This window comes from Petromyzon marinus, chromosome 71, assembly GCF_048934315.1.
Source record: "Petromyzon marinus isolate PM22_M1 ecotype Great Lakes invasive population chromosome 71, UKy_Petmar_22M1.pri1.0, whole genome shotgun sequence".
In the NCBI taxonomy this organism is placed as follows: domain Eukaryota; kingdom Metazoa; phylum Chordata; class Hyperoartia; order Petromyzontiformes; family Petromyzontidae; genus Petromyzon; species Petromyzon marinus.
Window position 1 is genome coordinate 540,834 of NC_133737.1, and position 21,538 is coordinate 562,371.

At 43.4% G+C, this 21,538-nt stretch overlaps 2 protein-coding genes across 4 annotated transcripts in view; both read right to left on the reverse strand.

The window, feature by feature from the left end:
• Positions 1 to 21,538, reverse strand: part of LOC116957260 (uncharacterized) — a 104,848-nt gene that overhangs the window by 68,397 nt on the left and 14,913 nt on the right. The gene's annotated exons all lie outside the window — the stretch shown is intronic.
• Positions 8,653 to 19,858, reverse strand: LOC116957257 (uncharacterized). Of its 3 annotated transcripts, XR_012930522.1 has the most exons (4): positions 19,770 to 19,858; positions 19,196 to 19,292; positions 12,761 to 14,371; positions 8,653 to 8,999 (listed from the first exon to the last, which is right to left on the reverse strand). XR_012930522.1 is itself a non-coding variant. In XM_076055467.1 (3 exons), the coding sequence occupies exon 3, from the start codon at positions 14,328 to 14,330 to the stop codon at positions 12,855 to 12,857; it is 1,476 nt and encodes a 491-aa protein (XP_075911582.1). In that variant the 5' UTR covers positions 14,331 to 14,371; positions 19,196 to 19,292; positions 19,770 to 19,858; the 3' UTR covers positions 8,653 to 12,854. The 3 variants fall into 3 exon arrangements, 2 of the variants coding, with proteins under 2 accessions (XP_075911582.1, XP_075911583.1); XM_076055467.1 differs by having other exon boundaries at positions 8,653 to 14,371; XM_076055468.1 differs by lacking the exons at positions 19,196 to 19,292; positions 19,770 to 19,858 and adding an exon at positions 15,099 to 16,466 and having other exon boundaries at positions 8,653 to 14,869.

The window sequence follows — 21,538 nt, forward strand, 5'->3', positions numbered from 1 at the left end:
TCCGGAGGAGTGGGTAGGGGGAGCTGATGGCAGTGTGGCACCGGGGCGATGGATGAAGGAAGGTCCGGATACGTGATAGCAGGTGCATGCTTGCCAGTCCGACGTTTGGAAGGGTCCACCATGCAGAAGTAGCAGTTGCTTGAGTGGTCAGTGAGTTCCGAACTTCATAGCATCCCCTCTGTACCATCCTACAAAAATACATTTATTTCACCCATGACTTATATGTAAGATATTCCCGCGACATTTTTCATATATGATATATATATTTTCTCAATAACATTTTAAATTGTAAAACATTTAAAAATTAAAAACCTTTACAATTTTAAGAATTTGAACAAATTTTATAACGTCAAATTCCAAGCAACAATTGTCCATCTTACCTTCCAGAGATTTTTTTTGCATTGCTCGCAGGTGAAATGAGCTGCCCAGGGATTGTCTTGATCCCCAACAGGCATGCCGAAATATGCCTTGTAGGCCTCACACATCTTTGGAGATGCTTTCACAGAGTACTTTTTCGCTCTTGCCTTGATAAATTGGCCGCTGACATAGCAAAATGCGTCTGCCGGATGCTTGCAGCCTCTTAATGCCATCTCAGATAAATGCAGATATCTTTCCACTTAGGCAGCTGGAACTAAACTGAACTATTGGACTACTATTTATATTACTGGAAAGTTCTAGAATGTTCTAGAAGTTACTCCAAGTTTACTCAGCACTGAATCTATCTGGAATGTTCTGGAAAATATGTAAATTACAAAATATCAATGTCCTGGTCACAAAAGCAAAGTTTGTGGGGAATAATAGCCATTTTATGTACTTTTGAAGCATACGCAACTAGGAAATAACACTTCCTACCCGGGAACAAAAAATAAATTGTTACGCAGTGTAATTGCTGTATTGTAGGATGCACTGATGATTAAGATTTTAGTAAATATCGCATGTGGGTAATGGCTTGTTTTTACATCATATGTATATTGTATGGCCTAGTTAAATTGTATACATTGCACATTGTGGAATGGGTGTGTAAATCTACACGTTTCCAGAATTTAAGAGTGTAATGAATACTGAATGTCTCCGTTTCTGTCAGTTTCACTCTGGTTCTGTCTAATGATGATGCCGATTCGCCGTTTCGAATTGAACTTTCAAAGATCCACAAGTTATTGCAGCAAAGAACAGGAAGTTCAGAAGGCACTCTGTCATTAAAAAAAAATGTTAGGACAGTGTTTAGCTATACGAATCATTTGGCGGGACCCTGGGGTCCCGCAAAAATCAGGTCAATAATAATTATTATTTTTCAGTCCGCCCACTCGTGATCCCGACAGCAACGCGCCGCCCGCCCAGACTCGCGCCAACAAGCGCCAGCAGCAGGCAGGCGGCGATCAACACGATGGGCGCCACCCCACCGGCCAAACGCGAGCCCCGGGGGGGGCGTCCGCCGCGGCCGCGCGCGGCGACGACGCCCTCCGGTCAGCCGTCGATCCTCAGCTTCTTTGCCAAGGCGAGCCCTGCCCCCCCAGGCAGTGAATTTAACGTGTTTATGTAATTTTTCAACTTTTTACGAAACTTAGTGCCCCGAGTAGCTCTCGACGAGGCCAATCGATTGACACTTAGTTTTGTTGTCGGTACGGCAAGACTCGTGTCGCTACGTGGTTTTTCCCACCCTGGGGCAGTGATGGGATCCCGGGGTCCCGCCAATTGCTTCCTGTGTGTATAGTCGCGTAGCATCACGCACGGCGAGGACCCAACAGTGAACAGATAACTACGTAGCGGGCTCAACCACAGCAGATGCGTGATCTTCCGGCTACATCTCTACAGCGGGGCCTACCATTACGCCTGCGCTTCAGACGTAGAACCACAACAGGGTTCAATATTAAAATCAATATTAATTCATTCTGGAGCAATCCGATGAGTTATAAAGCTCTTTCACAGATGTCCAACAAACAATACAAAACCACGGTAGCAGTGCTAAGTACAGAAAAGTAAAACAAAATTGCTTTATAATTATTACGATTAGGCGAGGTCACATCGCAGCCAGCTATGGCTCTAGGGTTTGGTGTTACATGATATTTATGTAGTTTATTGTAAAACATTCGGTCACAGTCCCTATGATCACTGTTACAATGCATTTATGGCTTTATTTTGGTGATTTCGAAAAAAATTGGTTTGACCATGTTTTTGTTTATTGTAGTACGGAGTTAGACTGATGGCCTTAATCTTAGTTGTCTTGTGGTTGTTGTTGTTGACTTGCATCTCACTGGGATTTTTTGCACACAGCGTTGGTGTACGGTGCTTTTTCAGGAATATTTTGATGTTTATTCCTGGATTTTCTGTTTGCACAGTCACATAGTCACTTTAAGATGTTTTTCTTGTTCATGTTTTTGTTTTTTGTTTGTTGCGGTTGCACACGATTCAAGAGCCGAATGGCTCACAGGGCTATACCAAATAAATGGAAATAAATCGGGCTGTTACAACAACGCAAAGGGCCTGGGAGAAATCTGAAGCTGATAGAGATGAGTAGCGTGCAAATTGCAAAGATCATGGAATAGTAATACGTTTTTTACCCTTTTATCTGGCACAAAACTGACACCTTTTTACAAGGGATCATGTTTGCATTAACCACAATACCTGCGGTCAAAATGCAAAAACACAGCACTGATAATGTATGCATTGTCCTGGAAATTGATTGGTCCACACCAGAGGCAGCTTTTGTATAGCCCAGTCTCATATGGTGTTCGACCAGATGACGCCAAAAGGCGCACAACTCAAAGGCAACGCACCATCAGAGTATTGAGAGCATTTACATCATGAGACCTCCTTTGCCAGTAGCAAAATATAATATGGTCGAACACCATATTGGTGGTGATGTTGGAACGCGTGCACACCAAACCCGGGTGAATTACAGTACTTACCGGTGCGGGGTGATTGTGTCATCCCTGACCAGGGCCCCTCCTGAGAGGAGGGGGCTGGGGGTGCGTGTGATCCCACAGAAACCCGCCCCTCGGTGCGGAATTGTATAAAAGGCGGGACCCTGAGAGCAGAGAGTGCAGTTCGACCAAGTCAAGACGAAGAACCAGCTGAAGACTGAAGTCCAGCTAGATAGACCCTGGGACTCCTCTGACCCGCTGCCCTTCTAAGGGCCGGGCAGAGCAAGCCAGTGGTACGACCCCAGAGCCGCGAAGGCCGATGTCCTTTTCAGGGCCAGATTCGTGTGGCTGGTGGTCGAGACCTGTGCCAAAGCTGGGCCGGGTCAATTAATCTCCGTGAGAGGAGGATCGTAGGATAGAGGGAAGTAGAGGAGTTACCTTGGGGTGTTAGCTTGGGATATACTTCCCTCAGTATAACGAGTGAAGAGGCCGTTACCTCTTCAAGTGTCAGGTTCGCTACGTGCTGTATCGTAGTCATTGTTAATAAATACGTGTTGCCTTAATTCAACCGTCTGTCGTCAACCAAGGCCACTACACAAGATTCAAATGCGGCCGGCAGATCTGGTTATTACTGCAGCTGCAGTAACCTGAAAACATATGCACCATCTGCTTCACAGTGGATGTTAAAATGCCTCCGAAGTGATTCAAAATAAATAAGCCATTCCATGCCAATGTAATTGTTAACATTTACCAAATTGCACAAGTATCCAAAAGCTACCCACCTGAGATCAATCATCACCCCCTACTGGCAGAGGAACATCCACTTAGACCGCTACTGAGTCAACTCATGCGGCACAGGGACAGTTACACCGTGGGAGTGGCCGTCGACTGTTTGAGATGAGATTTGATACAAGCCACTTTGAGTTGCTGAGGCAATTAAGCGCCATATAAATACAAGTATTTTGTTACTAGTATCCCAAGGTGCATGCTATTGAGCTTCCGTGTCTCAGCCTCCTGGTTACAGGATCTACCCAAACACGTTCGGTCATACAGTGAGGGAAAAAAAGTATTTGATCCCCTGCTGATTTTGTACGTTTGCCCACTGACAAAGAAATGATCAGTCTATAATTTTAATGGTGAACAGTGAGAGACAGAATAACAACAACAAAAAATCCAGAAAAACGCATGTCAAAAATGTTATAAATTGATTTGCATTTTAATGAGGGAAATAAGTATTTGACCCCTCCGCAAAACGACTTAGTACTTGGTGGCAAAACCCTTGTTGGCAATCACAGAGGTCAGACGTTTTTTGTAGTTGGCCACCAGGTTTGCACACATCTCAGGAGGGATTTTGTCCCACTCCTCTTTGCAGATCTTCTCCAAGTCATTGTTTCGAGGCTGACGTTTGGCAACTCGAACCTTCAGCTCCCTCCACAAATTTTCTATGGGATTAAGGTCTGGAGACTGGCTAGGCCCCTCCAGGACCTTAATGTGCTTCTTCTTGAGCCACTCACTTGTTGCCTTGGCCGTATGTTTTGGGTTATTGTCATGCTGGAATACCCATCCACGACCCATTTTCAATGCCCTGGCTGAGGGAAGGAGGTTCTCACCCAAGATTTGACGGTACATGGCCCCGTCCATCGTCCCTTTGATGCGGTGAAGTTGTCCTGTCCCCTTAGCAGAAAAACACCCCCAAGGCATAATGTTTCCACCTCCATGTTTGACGGTGGGGATGGTGTTCTTGGGGTCATAGGCAGCATTCCTCCTCCTCCAAACACGGCGAGTTGAGTTGATGCCAAAGAGCTCCATTTTGGTCTCATCTGACCACAACACTTTCACCCAGTTGTCCTCTGAATCATTCAGATGTTCATTGGCAAACTTCAGACGGCATGTGTATGTACTTTCTTGAGCAGGGGGACCTTGCGGGCGCTGCAGGATTTCAGTCCTTCACGGCATAGTGTGTTACCAATTGTTTTCTTGGTGACTATGGTCCCAGCTGCCTTGAGATCACTGGCAAGATCCTCCCGTGTAGTTCTGGGCTGATTCCTCACTGTTCTCATCATTGCAACTCCACGAGGTGAGATATTGCATGGAGCCCCAGGCCGAGGGAGATTGACAGGTCTTTTGTGTTTCTTACATTTGCGAATAATCGCACCAACTGTTGTCATCTTCTCACCAAGCTGCTTGGCAATGGTCTTGTAGCCCATTCCAGCCTTGTGTAGGTCTACAATCTTGTCCCTTACATCCTTGGAGAGCTCTTTGGTCTTGGCGATGGTGGAGAGTTGGAATCTGAAAGATTGCTTCTGTGGACAGGTGTCTTTTTATACAGGTAACAAGCTGAGATTAGGAGCACTCCCTTTAAGAGTGTGCTCCTAATCTCAGCACGTTACCTGTATAAAAGACACCTGGGAGCCAGACATCTTTCTGATTGAGAAGGGGGTCAAATACTTATTTTCCTCATTAAAATGAAAATCAATTCATAACATTTTTGACATGCGTTTTTCTGGATTTTTGTTGTTATTCTGTCTCTCACTGTTCAAATAAACCTACCATTAAAATCAAGACTGATCATTTCTTTGTCAGTGGGCAAACGTAAAAAATCAGCAGGGGATCAAATACTTTTTTCCCTCACTGTATATACTGGCTGCTCCTACTCTACATTATTAAAACATTCAACCCAAACCTGCACATCGAAAACCGTCTGGGATTTGTCCCGGGTTCACTCACAGTCCAACCTCTTCTCACGCTTTCAGCTGCCTTCATTGATGACCGGAGCTCAAACCCTGGAGTCTTCATATGTCACCTTTCCTCCTGGCCATGTAATCCAAGCAAGGATTTTCTAATGGTTCTTGCGTTGCAAGCTATGGGCTTATTGTGGCACTTGGAATTTCACACCTCGAATGCAGACTCTGCTCTTTATTGATCTCCTTACGCGTGTTTCAGTTTCAAAACACTTCAAAGGCCTTCAAACACAGTGTACTTGACGGCGTTCTTAACGTGTTCCCTGGCGGTTGTGAAGATTTGATGACCGTGCAAACGTCTCACCACACAAAATGCACCTGATGGGATCCTCTTCTGTGCGTGTTCTCTGTTGTCGGTCAAGATTTGATTGACTGTGCAAATGAATTCCAAGACTCGGTGCGCAGTCGCCACGTCCCGTGGACGAGAGGAGTTCTGCTGTTGGTGAGGTCATTAACCAGATAGGGAGGCACTGACACCACCCACGTGACTGAGGCGATATCTTCAGAGGCTTTTACATATTTAAGTAAACATGTGGTAAGCAGCGGGATATCGATGGACACGGTTAATTTAATTTTTTTTCTAAACAGATATTAAAATCCAATAAAACCTAGGCTAGAATACAAATCTGTAACAAAAATCCATGATGCATTTCAAATGTGCTCTTAAAATTACCTCCTTGCTATGAATCAGATCAGCAGACACGTGTATTTCATTTATTGGTCTCTTCATGGACACAGAGAAATGTTTTACACAAACTATAAATAGCAGCCTTCTAGGAGTACATCATTGATTCAGTGCAAGCCACCTGTGGACCAGTATTGGTGTACAATGTCTCAACAGCAGTCGGGCTTGCTTCAACCGATGGTGACGAACATCCAGATGTGAAATCAGCAAGGAGCATTTCTAGTCCGAGTTCGACAAAATCTACAAAATACGTTGCAATGGTGCATCCTTTTGGGACATGCTTTAGCAGGTTTCGGTCTACATCCGAAACCCTAGCTAGAATCACAGTCGCTTAAATTACGGCGGGGCCTCTATTTCACGCGACGCCCAAAATTACAATGCGGGAAACACAACCAAGACCACTGCCGGTATATTCCAGGATGTATAGTGTTTACTTATAATTTAATCTCTACACAAATCTTACAACATTGTGGAGGAGTGCACGCATCACAAGCCACTATACCAACCCAAATGACCCTCGCAAGAACACAACAACCAACACAAAAATCCATGATACATTTCAAATGTGCTCTTAAAATTACCTCCTTGCTATGAATCAGATCAGCAGACACGTGGATTTCATTTATTGGTCTCTCCATGGACACAGAGAAATGTTTTACACAAACTATAAATAGCAGTTCTAGATTTAAAGCTTTCGTGATTGCTAGGATCCATACTCTTTGGTTCTATTGGGTAAAGTCACGTAGGTGAAAACAAAATAACAAAAAATCACGACGTTTCGGCCACAACACTAGCGGCCTTCATCAGGTGAAGGGACGAGCCTGTCTGGAGGACAGCGCTGTCGTGATTTTTTTGTTATTTTGTTTTCACCTACGTGACTTTACCCAATAGAACCAAAGAGTATAAATAGCAGCCTTCTAGGAGTACATCATTGATTCAGTGCAAGCCACCTGCGGACCAGTATTGGTGTACAATGTCTCAACAGCAGTCGGGCTTGCTTCAACCGATGGTGACGAACATCCAGATGTTAAATCAGCAAGGAGCATTTCTAGTCCGAGTTCGACAAAATCTACAAAATACGTTGCAATGGTGCATCCTTTTGGGACATGCTTTAGCGGGTTTCGGTCTACATCCGAAACCCTAGCTAGCATCACTGTCGCTTAAATTACGGCGGGGCCTCTATTTCACGCGACGCCCAAAATTACAATGCGGGAAACACAGCCAAGACCACTGCCGGTATATTCCAGGATGTATAGTGTTTACTTATAATTTAATCTCTGCACAAATCTTACTACATTGTTAAAGGGCAACAGGGCTACTACTTCTCTGTGGAGGAGTGCACGCATCACAAGCCACTATACTAACCCAAATGACCCTCGCAAGAACACAACAACCAACACAGTCACGCAATAATCCAACAACCGCGGCCTCACCGACTTACTCCACCCACAAACGACGGTGGGAGCAAACCGCTGAGCGAAGGCAGGCACGACGCACCACCCGGGTCTGGAGCAGACCAAACAAAAACCGCTCCAAACACCACCCTCAGCGATTTAAAGCGTTCGTGACTGCAATGATTCATCTTCTTTGGTTCTTTCGGTAAAGTCACGTAGAATGAGAATAAAATAATAAATTGATCAAATAAAATAACACAAATATTCTCACGACGTTTCGGCCACAACACAAGCGGCCTTCATCAGATGAAGGGACGAGACTGTCTGGTAGGACAGCGCTGATGAAGGCCGCTTGTGTTGTGGCCGAAACGTCGTGAGAATATTATTGTGTTATTTTATTTTATCAATTTATTATTTTATTCTCATTCTACGTGGTGACTTTACCGAAATAACCAAAGAAGACCACCCTCAGCGGATCAGTCCCCAGCCACCTCGAGCCGGATCAGTCGCGTAATGAAATTCCCCGTCCCTTCCTCTGGGTTCCCCATAGCGGGGCCTTTAATTGAATCACACCCTTGGGCTCATTCCCCCCCATTTGATTGGCGCTGCGTGCCCACGAGTCTAAACCCCCCGTGCGCACGAGCCAATCCAATCCAACGCACCTGCAACCACCTTCACACAAAGCCACGCCCCCCCCCCCACCACGATTCCCTCGCTTCTCCCCAATCAAAGAAACACCCTGCCCCCCCAAAGCTATCACTCTGACTGCCACACACGTGTGATAAAATTAGAATACGCGTTGTGGAGAATGTATCTCCCATACGTAACTTTTAAGTCACATGCCTTGTAACTGATTAATTATGCGAATGTTCCTTATTTCAAAAGACAATGACTTTTTCCAGAGGCAGATGCTTCCTCAATCACGAAAAATTACCAGTTGACCCGTATCAAAAGAACAGCTCTCACGTGAGTTATTTTCAGAATCAGAAAGGGTTTTATTCGCCATGTAAGTTCACACCGACACGGAATTTACTTTGGCAGGATGGTGCATACATTCAACATATAGGAATCTAAAATCTTAAATAAGTTTTAAACAAGTCTTACTATAATGAGGGTTAAAAGTCTAACACCAAGGGGCTGAAGTATATAAAATTAAATAAATATCGAATATAAAATAGCTTTAAGATATAATTTAAAAAAATTAAAAATAAATAAAAAACACGTTCTCCACACTCCACCGTATCCCGGACACCGCGGCTCGCCTCGCCGTGCTTCGCCCGTCTCGCTCACCACCTTTGGTTCCCAGTATCACGTCGCTCTGCTCCGCACACACACACACACGTCTTCAACTCCTCTATTCCTACGCTCTCTCCACTGCTGGCTATCCTCCTCAGCTCCTCCGCTAATACAGCGTCGTCGCACGCAGCGAAAGCCAATCTCACTTCTCTGTCTCCACACACCTCGTCTCCAGCTCCTCTATTACTACGCTCTCTCCACTGCTAAGACGTCTTCAGCTCCGCTAACTCTACGCTCTCTCCACTGCTAACTGCTCCGCCTTCTTCAGCTCTGCTAACTCTACACTCACTCCACTGCTAACTGTTCCGTCTTCTTCAGCTCCGCTAACTCTACGCTCACTCCACTGCTAACTGTTCCGTCTTCTTCAGCTCCGCTAACTCTACGCTCACTCCACTGCTAACTGTTCCGTCTTCTTGAGCTCCGCTAACTCTACGCTCACTCCACTGCTAACTGTTCCGTCTTCTTCAGCTCCGCTAACTCTACGCTCACTCCACTGCTAACTGTTCCGTCTTCTTCAGCTCCGCTAACTCTACGCTCTCTCCACTGCTAACTGTTCCGTCTTCTTCAGCTCCGCTAACTCTACGCTCACTCCACTGCTAACTGTTCCGTCTTCTTCAGCTCCGCTAACTCTACGCTCACTCCACTGCTAACTGTTCCGTCTTCTTCAGCTCCGCTAACTCTACGCTCACTCCACTGCTAACTGTTCCGTCTTCTTCAGCTCCGCTAACTCTACGCTCACTCCACTGCTAACTGCTCCGTCTTCTTCAGCTCCGCTAACTCTACGCTCACTCCACTGCTAAGTCTTCTTCAGCTCCGCTAACTCTACGCTCACTCCACTGCTAACTGTTCCGTCTTCTTCAGCTCCGCTAACTCTACGCTCTCTCCACTGCTAACTGCTCCGCCTTCTTCAGCTCCGCTAACGCTACGCTCACTCCACTGCTAACTGTTCCGCCTTCTTCAGCTCCGCTAACTCTACGCTCACTCCACTGCTAACTGTTCCGTCTTCTTCAGCTCCGCTAACTCTACGCTCACTCCACTGCTAACTGTTCCGCCTTCTTCAGCTCCGCTAACTCCACACTCACTCCACTGCTAACTGCTTCATCTTCTTCAGCTCCGCTAACTCTACGCTCACTCCACTGCTAACTGCTTCATCTTCTTCAGCTCCGCTAACTCTACACTCACTCCACTGCTAACTGCTCCGTCTTCTTCAGCTCCGCTAACTATACGCTCACTCCACTGCTAACTGCTTCGTCGTCTTCAGCTCCGCTAACTCTACGCTCACTCCACTGCTAACTGTTCCGTCTTCTTCAGCTCCGCTAACTCTACGCTCACTCCACTGCTAACTGCTTCGGCTTCTTCAGCTCCGCTAACTCCACGCTCACTCCACTGCTAACTGCTCCGGCTTCTTCAGCTCCGCTAACTCTACGCTCTCTCCACTGCTAACTGTTCCGTCTTCTTCAGCTCCGCTAACTCTACGCTCACTCCACTGCTAACTGTTCCGTCTTCTTCAGCTTCGCTAACGCTACGCTCTCTCCACTGCTAACTGTTCCGTCTTCTTCAGCTCCGCTAACTCTACGCTCACTCCACTGCTAACTGCTTCGTCTTCTTCAGCTCCGCTAACTCTACGCTCACTCCACTGCTAACTGCTCCGCCTTCTTCAGCTCCGCTAACTCTACGCTCTCTCCACTGCTAACTGCTTCGTCTTCTTCAGCTCCGCTAACTCTACGCTCACTCCACTGCTAACTGCTCCGCCTTCTTGAGCTCCGCTAACTCTACGCTCACTCCACTGCTAACTGTTCCGTCTTCTTCAGCTCCGCTAACTCCACGCTCTCTCCACTGCTAACTGTTCCGCCTTCTTCAGCTCCGCTAACTCTACGCTCTCTCCACTGCTAACTGCTCCGCCTTCTTCAGCTCCGCTAACTCTACGCTCACTCCACTGCTAACTGTTCCGTCTTCTTCAGCTCCGCTAACTCTACGCTCACTCCACTGCTAACTGTTCCGTCTTCTTCAGCTCCGCTAACTCTACGCTCACTCCACTGCTAACTGTTCCGTCTTCTTCAGCTCCGCTAACTCTACGCTCACTCCACTGCTAACTGCTCCGCCTTCTTCAGCTCCGCTAACTCTACGCTCACTCCACTGCTAACTGCTCCGCCTTCTTCAGCTCCGCTAACTCTACGCTCACACCACTGCTAACTGTTCCGTCGTCTTCAGCTCTGCTAACTCTACGCTCACTCCACTGCTAACTGTTCCGTCTTCTTCAGCTCCGCTAACTCCACGCTCACTCCACTGCTAACTGTTCCGTCTTCTTCAGCTCCGCTAACTCTACGCTCACTCCACTGCTAACTGTTCCGCCTTCTTCAGCTCCGCTAACTCTACGCTCACTCCACTGCTAACTGCTGCTTCTTCTTCAGCTCCGCTAACTCTACGCTCACTCCACTGCTAACTGCTCCGCCTTCTTCAGCTCCGCTAACTCTACGCTCACTCCACTGCTAACTGTTCCGTCTTCTTCAGCTCCGCTAACTCTACGCTCACTCCACTGCTAACTGTTCCGCCTTCTTCAGCTCCGCTAACTCTACACACTGTCCTGGCTTCCAACTCCGGACCCCAACTCTCCTCAGCTCCCACTCCCAATTCTCTTCAGCTCCGACTCCCCAACAAGTCCCAGCCAATCACTGCCGTTGCTTCTCGTCTACCTTAACTGGCCCAACCGATGACGTCACCTTTCAGCTTCTGCACGTGCCTGTCCTAAGGCGACCCACGCTGTTTACGCCTTCCATAGGCTAACCCCCAAATAACCCCACACTGTCCGTGTGATCAATACAATCGCGCAGTTTCCCCAGCATACCTTCCTACTCCACTACATCTGTATAGGTTACTTCCAAAACACACACTTTCTCCTACAATCACGTGTTCTATATTTGACCTTATAGACAAAATGTTACATGTACGCACAAAATCAGACAAGTATTCATTATAATCTTAGCTCTTTCAGTAAAGTCACGTTGAAGGGAAACAATAAAATATATATAAAAAATTAAAATTCTCACGACGTTTCGACCATAACATAAACGGTCATCAGGTGTTTGTGTTATGGTCGAAACGTCGTGAGAATTTTTAGTTTTATATATATTTTTATTATTTTATTGTTTCCCTTCTACGTGACTTTACCGAAAGAACCAAGAATAAGTATTCATTAAATTATCGATAGGCATATTTACAAAATTTAATTACTGCACTGAAATGTATTTCATCGTGTTATATCGTATTTACAAGTTGATCTCTGTCGGATGAGGCCTACACCTACAGTAGTCAGATTGAGGGGTAGAGGTTCAAGGTTCAAATCCGACAGGCATCCCTGATTAGTCCAGGAACATTAATTACAAATATGCACCGTACTTCTTAACATCTGATTCTAAAACAAACTATTGTCATTCAAAATGTGCATGCGATTGCATGCTGGCGTTGTGGTTAAAATTTGGCAAATTCGAAACATTACCCACAAATGACACAATTGAGATCATACATCAATCATTGCGCCCTACTAACAGACTCATGCCCACATGCAGACTGGTGCAGGACCACCTTATGCCACACAGGGGCAGCTGAAAAAAATGACATTTGATTAAATTATGCTAATTTAAATTAGGCTGGGCTTCGTTATCTAGGGGTATATTACCAATTGTGAAAATAAAATGGTTATGTTTTAGTGTAATTCTATCAGGTCTCAGAATTCAGATCCCCTAGTTAGAGATCTACCCAACCCACAGGTCCACAAATACTGACCGCTCTTGCTGTGCAGGTTGAACCTAGGAATGGAGTTATTTATATTAAAGGCCTGTGACAAAGGTGAATCTATTCGGGCTTCATTGTCTCAATCTTACATATCTACAGGGTCTCCATTTGACTTTGTATTGTCTAAGAAGTCCACCCACACCTCCACTTTCACAAACTGCTGGGAGTTGCCTCGCTCTGCCTCACAGTCAGAATTCTCCTCCTGCTTCACGTTGCCTCCATCGATGTTAAGGTCCCATTTTGGAGTTGAATCTTCATCTTCACATTTCACCTTCACTTCTTCGCTCTTCACTGTCACCTCTTCACATTTCACCTTGAAACATTTCATAGTGTCCAAGCTGGGATTCTCTTCTGGTTCTATTTTCAGGAGGGATGGGCTTATTGCAGCACTTTGACTTTCACAAGTCGCTTTCAGACTACACTCCTTGGGGATCTTCTGATGCCTGTGTGTTCCCTGGTGTATTTTAAGATTTGATGAATCTGAAAATGCCTTCCCACACACACTGCACTTGAAGGGATTCTCTCCTGTGTGTGTTCTCTGGTGGATCTGAAGATCTGATGACCATGCAAATGCCTTCTCACAGACAGTGCACCTGAAGGGTTTATCTCCTGTGTGTGTTCTCTGGTGTTTTTTAAGATGTGATGAATCTACAAAGGGCTTCCCACACAGAGTGCACCTGAAGGGTTTCTCTCCTGTGTGTGTTCTCTGGTGGATCTGAAGAGCTGATGACCATGCAAATGCCTTCTCACAGAAAGTGCACTTGAAGGGTTTCTCTCCCGTGTGTGTTCTCTGGTGGATCTGAAGATCTGATGACCATGCAAATGCCTTCTCACAGACAGTGCACTTGAAGGGTTTCTCTCCTGTGTGCGTTCTCTGGTGTTTTTTAAGAAGTGATGAATCTGCAAAGGGCTTCCCGCACAGAGTGCACTTGAAGGGTTTCTCTCCTGTGTGCGTTCTCTGGTGTTTTTTAAGCTGTGATGAATATGCAAAGGGCTTCCCGCACAGAGTGCACCTGAAGGGTTTCTCTCCTTTGTGTGTTCTCTGGTGCATTTTAAAACAAAATGAACTTGAAAATGTCGTCTCGCACAAACTGCACTTGTAATGTTTCCCTTCCGTGTGTGTTCTCTGGTGGTTCTTAAGACCAGATGAATTTGAAAATGCCTTCCCACACACACTGCACTTGAAGGGTTTCTCTCCTGTGTGCGTTCTGTGGTGCCTCTGAAGATTTGATAATTGTGCAAATGCCTTCTCGCACACAGTGCACTTGAAATATTTCTCTCCTGTGTGTGTTCTATGGTGTGTTTTAAGATTTGATAACTCTGCAAATGCCTTCTCACAGACAGTGCACTTGAAAGGTTTCACTCCCGTGTGCGTTCTCTGGTGTTTTTTAAAAACAGATGAATCTGAAAATGCCTTCTCACACACAGTGCACTTGAAGGGTTCATCTCCTCTTTGAGTTCTCTGGTGCCATGTCACACTTCCAGTACAATCCATGCTGTTTGTATCCTGGTCCCATTGTTGTCTTGTTGAACCGGGCTGCGCCGAGTGCCTTTGCTCCATCAGACCAATTCTGCCGATGAAGCGTCAGAAGAATGTTTCAGCTGCAGACAGAAAAAAATATCCACACCATCTACGTCAATATCGAGGCACAGAGGAATGCATATACACAATCACAGGTGACTTACACGTCTATATTTATTCATATACTCAAGATATTCCCCAATCCATCTTATGGGCTGTTAAGGCACACAATGAGAGGGCAAATGGTTATAAATATGCCCGGAGGCCCTAGTATCTTCAAAATAAATATTAACCCAAAACATCAAGCACACAATTTCGGCTGCCTGGCAACAATAGCAATATTTATAAAAGCAAAATTCAGCTAACATAGCAACGGCTGTTGATAATAATACGATTTGTATTATGCAGAAATGCATAAATTAATATTCAATCGCAATTTAGAGGTGTGAAGCCAGGCTCAGATTTGCTTGAATGCTTGGATGAACAGATCTAACTTCAGCAGCATATATGCTGTGTCAATTTCCTGACTGTTTACATTCTGATTTAAATCTTTCGTGACTGCAGTAATTCATTCTTAGCTCTTTCGGTAAAGTCACGTTGAAGGGAAACAATAAAATATATATAAAACAATAAAAATTCTCACGACGTTTCGACCAAACCGACACACCTGATGACGACAGTTTGTGTTATGGTCGAAACGTCGTGAGAATTTTTTTTATTGTTTTATATATATATTTGATTATTTTATTGTTTCCCCTCAACGTGGTGACTTTACCGAAAGAGCTAAGAATATGTTTACATTCTTACAAAAAGTTCCAGAGGATACTCAAATAAGCTATTGTTTTGATTGAACCTCCAAAGAGCTGCTGCAACTCTTGTTGCAGCAGCTCTTTCTCCTACGTCAGCAATCCTTCTGCTGTGTTTTGTTTCACACCTGATGACGGTTGCTTGAGTTGCGATCGAAACGTTGTGATCTATTATTTTTTCTACCTACGTGAATTCACCGAAAGAACCAAAGAGTATGCATTCCTGCAGTCACGAAAGCTTCAAATCAAGATGCGACTATGGCAATGGTTATTAAGTTGGTTGAGTGCACTGGCAGTCTATAATGTAGACTATAGCCTGGTTCTTAACCTCGGTGAGTGAACTGGCAGTCTATAATGTAGACTGTAGGTTTCTTATTAAGTTTAGTGAGTTTACGCGCAGTCTATAATGTAGACTGTAGCAATGGTTAGTAAGCTGGGCGAGTGTAATGGCAGTCTATAGACTTATTCTTGGTTATTAATAACCATTTCTTCAGTCTGCATTATAGACTGCCAGTACATTCACAAAACTTAACAACCAGGCTACAGCTTACATCGATGGTTATTTTTATTTTTTATTCACTTTATTAGTAACTTTATTTGTATTACTATTTGTCTATCTACATGACTCAACCAAAGAACCAGAGATTATAATTATAGAGTCAGTATAGCTACTACTACAGCCAGTACACACTGCTATAGAGTTAGTATAGCTACTACTACAGCCAGCACACACTGCTATAGAGTTAGTATAGCTATTACATACAGTACACACTGCTATAGAGTTAGTATAGCTACTACTACAGCCAGCACACACTGCTATAGAGTTAGTATAGCTATTACATACAGTACACACTGCTATAGAGTTAGTATAGCTACTACTGTGACCAGTACACACTGCTATAGAGTTAGTATAGCTACTACTGTGACCAGTACACACTGCTATAGAGTTAGTATAGCTACTACTACGGCCAGTACTCATTGCTATAGAGTTTGTATAGCTACTATTACAGCCAGTACACACTGATTTACAGATAGTATAGTTACTACAACAGCCAGTACACACTGTTATAGAGTTAAATATAGCTAATACTACAGCCAGTACGTATTGCTAAAGTTAGTATAGCTACTACTACAGCCAATACATACTACTGTAGTGATAGTAGGTACTACTACAGTCAGTACATACTACTGTAGTGATAGTAGCTACTACTACAGCTAGTACATACCACTGTAGTGATAGTAGCTACTACTACAGCTAGTACATACCACTGTAGTGATAGTAGCTACTACTACAGCCAGTACATACTACTGTAGTGATAGTAACTACTACTACAGCCAGTACATACTACTGGAGTGATAGTAGCTACTACTACAGCCAATACATACTACTGTAGTGATAGTTGCTACTACTACAGCCAGTACATACTACTGTAGTGATAGTAGCTACTACTACAGCCAGTACATACTACTGGAGTGATAGTAGCTACTACTACAGCCAATACATACTACTGGAGTGATAGTAGCTACTACTACAGCCAATACATACTACTGTAGTGATAGTTGCTACTCCTACAGCCAGTACATACCACTGTAGTCATAGTAGCTACTACTAAAGCCAGTACATACTACTGTAGGGATAGTAGCTACTACTATAGCCAATAAATACCACTGTAGTGATAGTAGATACTACTATAGCCAGTACATACCACTGTAGTGATAGTAGCTACTACTAAAGCCAGTACATACTACTGTAGTGATAGCTACTACTATAACCAGTTCATACTACTGTAATGATAGCTACTACTATAGCCAGTACATACTACTGTAGTGATAGTAGCTACTACAGCCAATACATACTACTGTAGTGATAGTAGCTACTACTACAGCCAGTACATACTACTGTAGTGATAGTAGCTACTACTACAGCCAGTACATACTACTGTAGTGATAGTAGCTACTACTATAGCCAGTACATACTACTGTAGTGATAGTAACTACTACTATAGCCAGTACATACTACTGTAGTGATAGTAACTACTACTATAGCCAGTACATACTACTGTAGTGATAGTAGCTACTACTACAGCCAGTACATACTACTGTAGTGATAGTAGATAGTGCTATCGAGTCAGTATATACTACTATAGAGTTAGTAGTTATTACTAAAGTCAGTATTTCCTACTATAGAGTTAGTAGCTACTGCTATAGAGTCGATATATACCAAGGCTGTAGCCATGGAGTCAACATTGGGGGGGACCAAATATTCCAGGGGGTCTGGGGGTCCCAACCCAGAAAAATATCTAAATTTGAAAACTAATTTCCTGCCAAAAATATTTAAAAATTCACTAAAACATGAGACAGACTTTTTTTTTTATAATCATGTAAAATAGTGTATTGTATTACATTGCTCTGTTTTTACTTTTTTACCATTTCTTGTTTCATTGTATGTAATTTCTGAGATTAGGGATTAATAAAGTACAACCATAACCACAATCATATAAACAGAAATCTATGCATTGATTTATATGAAGACAAGTCCAGATATTGTGGCCAAGGTTTAGCAAATTCTTCTTTTTATTTACATAGCATGGCAATTATTACTAATTTTTTTTAATATTTTTATAGCAATATATTGGGGGGGGGGACATTTTGAGCATATTTTAACCCCCCCAATATATATTATAATTACGGCCTTGATATATATTAAAGAGTTGGTAGACACTACTGCAGTCAGTAGAAACTACTGTAGAGTCACTATATACTATTATAGTCAGTAGTTACGACTATAAAGTCGGTAGTTACTACTGTAGAGTTGGTAGATATCACTGCAGTCAGTAGAAGCTACTTTTAAAGAGTAAGCAGATACTACTTTCGAGTTACTCGTTCCCACTATAGTCGGCAGATACTACTGTAGAATCAGTAGATACTAGTCAGTAGATACCACTAGCCAGCAAATACTGCGACAGTCAGTTGATACTACTATACAGTCCATAGATACTACTGTGATCAGTAGATACTACTATGGCCAGTAGATACTACTATAGAGTAAGTAGATACTACTATAGAGTAAGTAGATACTACTGTCAGTAGATACTACTGTCAGTAGATACTACAGTCAGTTGATACTACTATAGAGTCCATAGATACTAATATGATCAGTAGATACTACTATGATCAGTAGATACTACTATAGAGTAAGTAGATACTACTATAGAGAAAGTAGACACTACTGTCAGTAGATACTACTGTCAGTAGATACTGTCAGTAGATAATACAGTCAGTTGATACTACTATACAGTCCATAGATACTACTGTGATCAGCAGATACTACTATGATCAGCAGATACTACTATGATCAGTAGATACTACTATAGAGAAAGTAGACACTACTGTCAGTAGATACTGTGGTCAGTAGATACTACAGTCAGTTGATACTACTATAGAGTCCATAGATACTAATATGATCAGTAGATACTACTATAGAGTAAGTAGATACTACTATAGAGAAAGTAGACACTACTGACAGTAAATACTACTAGTCAGTAGATACTACTGTAGAGTCAGTAGATACTCCTGTATAGTAAGTAGATACTACTGTAATTAGACACTATGGTCAGTAAATACTACTACTACAGTCAGTAGATACTACTATAGAGTCAGTAGATACTCCTGTATAGTAAGTAGATACTACTGTCATTAGATACTACTATGGTCAGTAAATACTACTACAGTCAGTAGATACTACTATAGAGTCAGTAGATACTATTTAGAGTCAGTAGTTACTACTATAGTCAGTAGATACTACTATAGAGTCAGTAGATACTGTTTAGTCAGTAGTTACTACTATAGAGTCAGTAGATACTACTGTAGAGTTAGTAGATACTCCTGTCAGTAGATACTATGGTCAGTAAATACTACTACAGTCAGTAGATACTACTATAGTCAGTAGATACTATTTAGAGTTAGTAGTTACTATTTAGAGTCAGTAGTTACTCCTATAGTCGGTAGATAACGTGACAACCCCTACTAGTTGGCTGTGTCGAGTGGTGGAGGGGTTTAACTACACACACACATTGACGCGATCTAACCCAAACAAACCTGTATTAAGGATGTATATTTGGAGTTCGCGTGTCTCTCTCCTCGTGGTCGCGTGGATTTTCCCTCAGGATCCTCCAGGGGTTGTTTTTCTTTCCCCCTGCACATTCAGAGTGAACATCACCACGCGTTTTAGAGTATTTGACCGACGGGCATTTCAACACGTTGATAAACCACTCTGTTGTGTGAAGGTCGCTTCTGAAAACAAGAGCGTTACAGCAGCTGAAGCGGGCTTTGACCTTGGTAAAGATAACTAAAGATAACAAAACAAAGAAAACTGTAGGAATATTTCAAAGAAAAAACAAAGTTTCAAAGCAGCGAGCCAGGTGAAGACAAATTAAACTTAAAGCGAGAGAATTAAAGCAAACGCAATCAAGGCGAGGGGCAGGAGGCGAGGCTCCGCATGGCTAGGCCCCGCGTTGTAATGTTCCGACCTGGACGTCGATTCCATTACTCGCTGCTACTCAATTGATATCACTACGAGAGAGAGAGGAGCGAGGCTCTACCTGGGTAAACAACAACAACAACAACCACCACAACAACAACCACCACCACCACCACGATGTGAACTTCTCACCTCAAATCTCAGTGAGCGCAGGAGCGCCGATCGGCAGCTTCCTGGTGTCTCGTGACGTCACGCGGCAGCAGGAGGTGACATGACGTCACTAGAGGGTTACAACAACTCCCATACCCAATATGCGGCGGTGCAACTTAATAAATTATGTTAATGAACTTAGGCCCATCAGTGAGAGAACTCGCGGTAGAGGGGGGTTGGGTGAATACCTTGGTGACATGACGTCACTAGCGGGTTACACCTCCCCCTCGCGTCTCACGCCGATGAGGTAATGCGGAGTTGTGACGTCAGAGAGCGGGGTTTGAGTTTAAGTTTATTTAGATTGTATTCCATTGCTTCCTCTCTTTCAGTTTCATTTATTTGGTATAGCCCTGTGAGCCATTCGGCTCTTGAATCGGGTGCAACCGCAACAAACAAAAAAACATGAACAAGAAAACATCTTAAAGTGACTTTGTGACTGTGCAAAAAGATAATACAGGAAAAAAACAGCAAAATATTCCTGAAAAAGCACCGTACACCAACGCTGTGTGCAAAAAATCCCAGTGGGATGCAAGTCAAACAACAACGACAACCACAAGAAAACTTAGATTAAGGCCATCAGTCTAACTCCGTACTACAACAAACAAACATGGCCAAACCAAAAAACGTTTTCGACACCACCAAAATAAAGCCATAAAAGCAATGTAACAGTGATCATAGGAACTGTGACCAAATTTTCACAATAAACTACATAAATAACATGTAACACCAAACCCGAGAGCCATAGCTGGCTGCATGAGTCACTCCACAACAACAGGAGCATTAAATAGTAATAGGTTTTACCCTTTTAACTGGCACAAAAACTGACACCTTTATTCAAGGCATCATGTTTGCAAAAACCACAACACAAGCAGTCAAAATGCAAACAAAAGAGACAACTCTGATAATATTGGCACTGTCCTTGAATTTGATTGGTCCACACCCGAGACGGCTTTTCTTAGAGCCTAGTCTCCACTGGTGTTGGACCAGATGACACCAAAAGGCGTACAACTCAAAAACAGAGCACTATCAGAGTATTGAGGGCTCGGGGTGAGCATTTACATTATGAGACCTCCTTTGCAGGAACAAGATATAGTAATAGGTTTTACCCTTTTAACTGGCACAAACTAGGCTCTAAGAAAAGCCGTCTCGGGTGTGGACCAATCAAATTCAAGGACAGTGCATATTATTATCAGAGTTGTCTCTTTTGTTTGCATTTAGACTGCTTGTGTTGTGGTTATTGCAAACATGATGCCTGAAATAAAGGTGTCAGTTTTTGTGTCAGGTAAAAGGGTAAAACCTATTACTATATCTTGTTACTGGCAATGGAGGTCTCATGAAACAGGAGCATCAGTCGGAGTATCAAATTTTTCAATGCACCTTTAAAATCAGCACGCTATATCAAAATACAGATAATACTTTCCAGTGGTCATCCGGAGCGAAACATTTTATTTTATTTTAGGCCACTGAATATCAGTGGCAGCTAGGGGTGTACAACTCCTCTAGAGCAGTTTTGAGTGAAGATCTCATTGGTAATGATTCAAGTTGCAGTTTTTGGCAATAGCATTCCAGACCCTGGGGGCATCTCTAGCAAAGGCCCTTCCTCCAGTTTTTGTACGGCAATAGGGAATGTGAAGCTTGTAAATGAGCGAAGACCTGAGGTCAATTTTTTTATTTGAAACAGAGAGGAGATCCAGCAGGTAGTTTGCGGATTATTTTGTAAGTACATCGTGAATGAATAAGATCTGGTGCAC

Bases quoted from the DNA above. Each gene is read 5' to 3' on its own strand.
- LOC116957257 (XM_076055467.1), bottom strand. From the start codon at position 14,330: ATGGAGCAAAGGCACTCGGCGCAGCCCGGTTCAACAAGACAACAATGG.